The sequence below is a fragment of the Rhinopithecus bieti genome, unplaced genomic scaffold (assembly GCF_001698545.2).
Source record: "Rhinopithecus bieti isolate Rb0 unplaced genomic scaffold, ASM169854v2 scaffold_8760, whole genome shotgun sequence".
Taxonomy (NCBI): Eukaryota; Metazoa; Chordata; class Mammalia; order Primates; family Cercopithecidae; genus Rhinopithecus; species Rhinopithecus bieti.
In genome coordinates, this window is record NW_016806225.1 from 636500 (window position 1) to 641509 (window position 5010).

The 5010-nt window shown below is 36.9% G+C and overlaps 1 protein-coding gene across 1 annotated transcript in view; it reads right to left on the minus strand.

Moving 5' to 3' along the window:
• Window positions 1-1180: 1180 nt before the first annotated feature.
• The window catches only part of UQCRB (ubiquinol-cytochrome c reductase binding protein), a 5141-nt gene continuing 1311 nt past the window's right edge, over window positions 1181-5010 (minus strand). Inside the window, exons 2-4 of the mRNA XM_017875282.1 lie at window positions 3350-3421; window positions 2017-2183; window positions 1181-1382 (exon numbers count right to left, since the gene is read on the minus strand). Coding sequence (XP_017730771.1) covers window positions 1305-1382; window positions 2017-2183; window positions 3350-3421 — 317 coding nt within the window. The 3' untranslated portion in view covers window positions 1181-1304. The remainder of the gene's footprint in view (window positions 1383-2016; window positions 2184-3349; window positions 3422-5010) is intronic.

The window sequence follows — 5010 nt, forward strand, 5'->3', positions numbered from 1 at the left end:
AAAAAAAAAAAAAAAAAGCGGGGGGAAGTGGGTTCCTAGGGAATTTAAGAGGCTAATATTTTAGCAAAAATTTGAAGATGCTCTTCATGATACACACATTTCTCATTGCCTTACAAATTTTAAATGTAACACAAATTTGTTTCTCACACTGTTTTGTTATTTGAGGTAAGGCATTCCTGCCACACACAGCAATGACTTGTCCTGGAAAACCAGGGAGGCTGCAGGTCCTACTGTTCCTTCTTTACTAGCTGTGGCTCCGCACTCTCACCTCCACCAAAGAAAGCATTTCAGAATTTAGGACTGGAAATGACAACATCGAATAATTCTAATTTCCTTTTTTTTTTTTTGGAGACAGAGCCACTGTCGCTCAGGCTAAAGTGCAGTAGTGTGATCTAGGCTCACGGCAATCTCCGCCTCCCGGGGTCAAGCAATTCTGCCTCAGCCTCCCAAGTAGCTGCGATTATAGGTGCCTACCACCACGCCTAGCTAATTTTTTATATTTTTAGTAGAGACAGGGTTTCAGCGTGTTGGCCAGGCTGGTCTCGAATTCCTTCCTTCAGGTGACCTGCCCGCCTCAGTCTCCCAAAGTGCTGGGATTACAGGCATGACTCACCATGCCTAGCCAATGATTCTAATTTATATTTTAAAAAATTACCCTATGATCTTAAAACTTTTAACTGATTAGTATCCAACCCTTAAACTTCATAACAATTATTTCCAAAGTGGAAAAGTCACTGGGATATGGGGACAAGTATGATTTGTATTTATACTTCCATTTTTCTAATGTCTACTTTTTGTTTTCTAGTACACATGTTAGCACAGGAGTATATATATTACTTAAGTATGCCTATGTTGGGGTGAATACATAATTTATTTTTAAATGATAGGATGCAAAATCAAATCTATTTGGATAGCAGTGAAGAGGCTATTTCTCAATCCTGGCAAACTAGGGGTGCACTCCCCTTCTTTTATTCAGTAGCTTCCACAAGGGTGTAACTTACGGAAGTTATATCCTTCCATAAACTTATAGGCTATCCAACCAGTGAGGAAAACTGATAAAGTGGCCTCTGAGTTCCAGGTAGCAGTTAAACACGACTAAAAATATCTTATAAGTTTGGAAAAAAATTTAACAGTAAATGGATTCAGTAGTTATTCAGTGTAAGGTCTGGAATTCAAAAACTCCAACCATTACAATAGACATTTATTTAAAGTAAAACATCTGCAGACCAAATAATTCTTAAAATTGTTTGTTTCAAGTATAACCATCTTCATAACAGCTGCATTCACAGACTTCAACTACATGATTACTTCTTTGCCCATTCTTCTCTTTCTTTTCTTTCCCGAATAACCTCTTTCAGATACGGTTCAAGGTAGAAATTTTCCTAAAGAATGAATGAAATATTATATATTACCATCGCATACTGATATATCCCAAACACTCAACAGGTCTTCGATAACAAGAAAAAAAAAAGTACTTTTTAATTTCCAATTTTAGAAAACATATTCTCAACCTAAGAACTATCTGCTTTTTAAAATGTCAAATCTGTGGTGATAGTGTGGTAAGTTGCTTTGATAGGTTATGAGAGGGAAGTCTTTTTGGGAAGAAAAAGAAACGAGTGTCTACAGGCCTTTGCCTAGTTTCAATGCAGTTCAAGGGGTGAGAGTTTGCTTCACAGAAGCTCTTCTTGGGATCTGGAGTGCCACTCAATGGGCTGATCTTTTCATCTAAGTAGAAAGCAGAGTGCAGAGGTAGAACAACAATGACCTGGATTTCAGTCCTGGCTCTCTATATTAGTGACTTGCTTAGTGATTTCAGAAGAATCATTTCACATGTAAGAGTCAATGTGGTTTTCTTCTAAAGCGGAAATAACATTTGCTTTATTAACCTCACCAAACTATTGACAGAATATTTATTTGACATGACTCAGAAAACTCTAACACCACGCAAATGAACATGTTTCTCGTTTCTAAAAATCCTTAATGAGCAACATTGTCAGGTAGATAAAGCTGTGCTACCTCTTCATATTTGGTCCACTGCTCTTTAGGCAAGATCTGATGCTTCAGGCTCAGGTCCAGTGCCCTCTTAATTCGAAACATCCTGTCATTATAAAGGTTCTCAGGAAGCCTTCTTATGGCTTCTTTTACGTCTTCATCCTCGTATATTGTATCATCTCGCATTAACCCTATGATAGACGACAAAGTTAGATAGCACATGCATCTCAAAAATCACGTTTTTTTAAAATTAGTAAAAATATCTTTATGACTTATAACTTACAACTTCTGGTGAACTATCGAATTCAAATCACTAGGTTCAATGGAAATTCAATGTACTTCATACATTAGGTTGGTGCAAAAGTAATTGTGGTTTTGCCATTAAAAGTAATGAGTTATTACTTGATACAATGGGTTATTTCTTGAACTAGACTATGGAAACAATATATGAGCCTCTTAAAATCCAATGCCACAAGATTCTTATTTTATCTAAACCATTTACAAAATATTTTAAATGTTTACTTTGTTTTTAAACACACATTAATAAACCACATCTCTACTTTCTCATAGTTTAAATCTGAGATCAAGGTATTAATGAATCTTAAAACGATAGTATACTAAGGAACCAGTGACTTCTGCTTACACTTTCTTCAAGCTTCAATAGCAAAAGATGAAGTTCATGGCAAACTACAAAGTTCTAAAAAAGCTTAGGAAACATATGATCGCATGGATATGAGAAAATTTTAATATTTGAAAAATCTCTACTTTCAGTGTTTATAAAACTTAAAATTTTAAGTGGAAGGCCAGGCGCATTGGCGCATACCTGTAATCCCAGCACTTTGGAAGGCCGAGGCAGGTGGATCACCTGAGGTCAGGAGCTCGCCACCAGCCTAACATGGTGATACCCTGTCTCTACTACATACCAAAAAAATTAGCCAGGCATGGTGGCACAGGCCTGTAATCCCACCTACTCAGAAGGCTGAGGCAGGAGAATCACTTGAACCCGGGAGGCGGAGGTTGCAGTGAACCAAGATTGCGCCACTGCACTCCAGCCTGGTGACAGAGCAAGACTCTGTCTCAAATAAATAAATAAAATTTTAAGTGGTAGAGTTGGGAGAGGGGGTGTAGAAGGAAAATGTCTTACTACTTAAATCATTACCAAGTCAAACATTTTAGAGGCTTTCATCCCTCTCCTCTCAAAAAAATTTTAAAAAGGAACTGGATTTAACATAATGGGATTTAATTTTAAAATCTTCTGATGTATACAAGAACTTAAATATTTTTTGGAACCACAGTAACACTTGTAAAAGCAATACTCTCAGAAAAAAAAGAAAAATTAAAAAGCACAGATGCTTACCCAGTTTATTGAATCCTGCAGCATTGTAATACCATTTTCGAATACCATCCAGCCACTTGCCTGATGCTGAAACTGATAATTGTCACACTGTTAGCTGCTACAATTATACTATATGAACACACTGATGGGCAAGCAACCAGTACTCAGTTATCTTGCTGATGAATGCAAACACAGAAAGAAATTTCCTTTTAAAAGTATATACTATATACAGCAAGAATTTAATCAAAAAAGAATTAGATTTAAAAGAAAAAAGTTTATAAACTGTTGATAAAAATTGCTTATTTTATTTATGAGCAAAAGTGGCTGCAGGAAAATGGTGGCAAGTCATGGAAGAAGAGGGTAAACTCAAACACTGAATGTACAAAAGATCCATAGGTACATTGTGTGCCCTTATGCCTGCCCTGTTACCTTCAGAAATGAAGGGGTGAGAGATAGGAAAAGGACTTGAAAATTTCTATCATTTGTAGTTTCATAAATAGATCACAGGAAATAATTGTAAACTTTTCATTTCAAAGGAGCTGGAGTTGTGTGAAAAGAGTGAGATTTCACCATAGGCTGGCAGGTCTAAATGACCCTCATCCTGTAAAAATTTTACTCGACATTACAGTTATTTCATTTGGCTACATTCTTTAAAAATATATGTATTTTGGGGAGGATTTTGATACCATTAGTCATTTAAACATTAATATGGATTAGTAAAAAAAGTCCATTTACCTCCTCCTAAGCAACTAAGTTCCCCCCAAGGGAATAGATATTGAAAACGGATGAGAAATGGGTAATTTTAAAATTCTTTGGGGAACAGGGCTGAGTCTGATGAAGTAACCCAGCCGGGTCCAAGTACAGCAGGACTGTACCTGACATTTTAGGAGAGACATTTTACAAAAGGGGAGGTAGAACAAGTTTACATTTTCTTTTAAAATTTTGTCTAGCATTAGCCCCTTACCAAGGAAGGAAAGCAAACTCTCCTTTCACTCAACCCTCCTTGCCTGCAAACTCAGTGCACTACAGATTACGTGGCTTCAGCAAATCTCCTTGGAAATTAAGAGTCATGTATAAAACTGCTGCTAGAAAAACAAGTATCAGTCAACAATCTACAAACATACTTGTGCAAGACAGATTATTTTTAACCACCTATCAGTGACTATAATAATATTCACTAAACACATTGTGCACCAAACACTTTCCTATTTGCTTTACCAACATTAGTTGATTTATTTCGTGTCTCTTACTACAGCAAGGGAAGCAGACTTACAGAAGTGATCCCACCCAAGGTCAGAGTTAGCTAATGGGAGTTGAGATCTGGTCTATGTAGTTCCCAAACACGCACAGAATCAGTGTCTTGAATTTAGTAAGACTCCTTCAATATCTGCTAAATTAATAAAATAATTATTTAAAAGTCTCCCCACCTCCAAAAGCTCAATGTCAATTAGGTTAGCGGATATTTCTGGCAACCTGATGTTTTCTAACAGCTTCACAATTGCTGGGGGCAGGGAGAAAAGGATCAATATTTTTTAAAAGCTACTCCAACTTGGTTGCACTGCAGTGAGACGAGATTGTGCCACTGCACTCCAGCCTGGGCGACAAAGCAAGACTCCGTCTCAAAGAAAAAAAAAAAGATACTCCAACTTGTACCGCCAGAGGGCAGAGATTAGCAAAAAAAA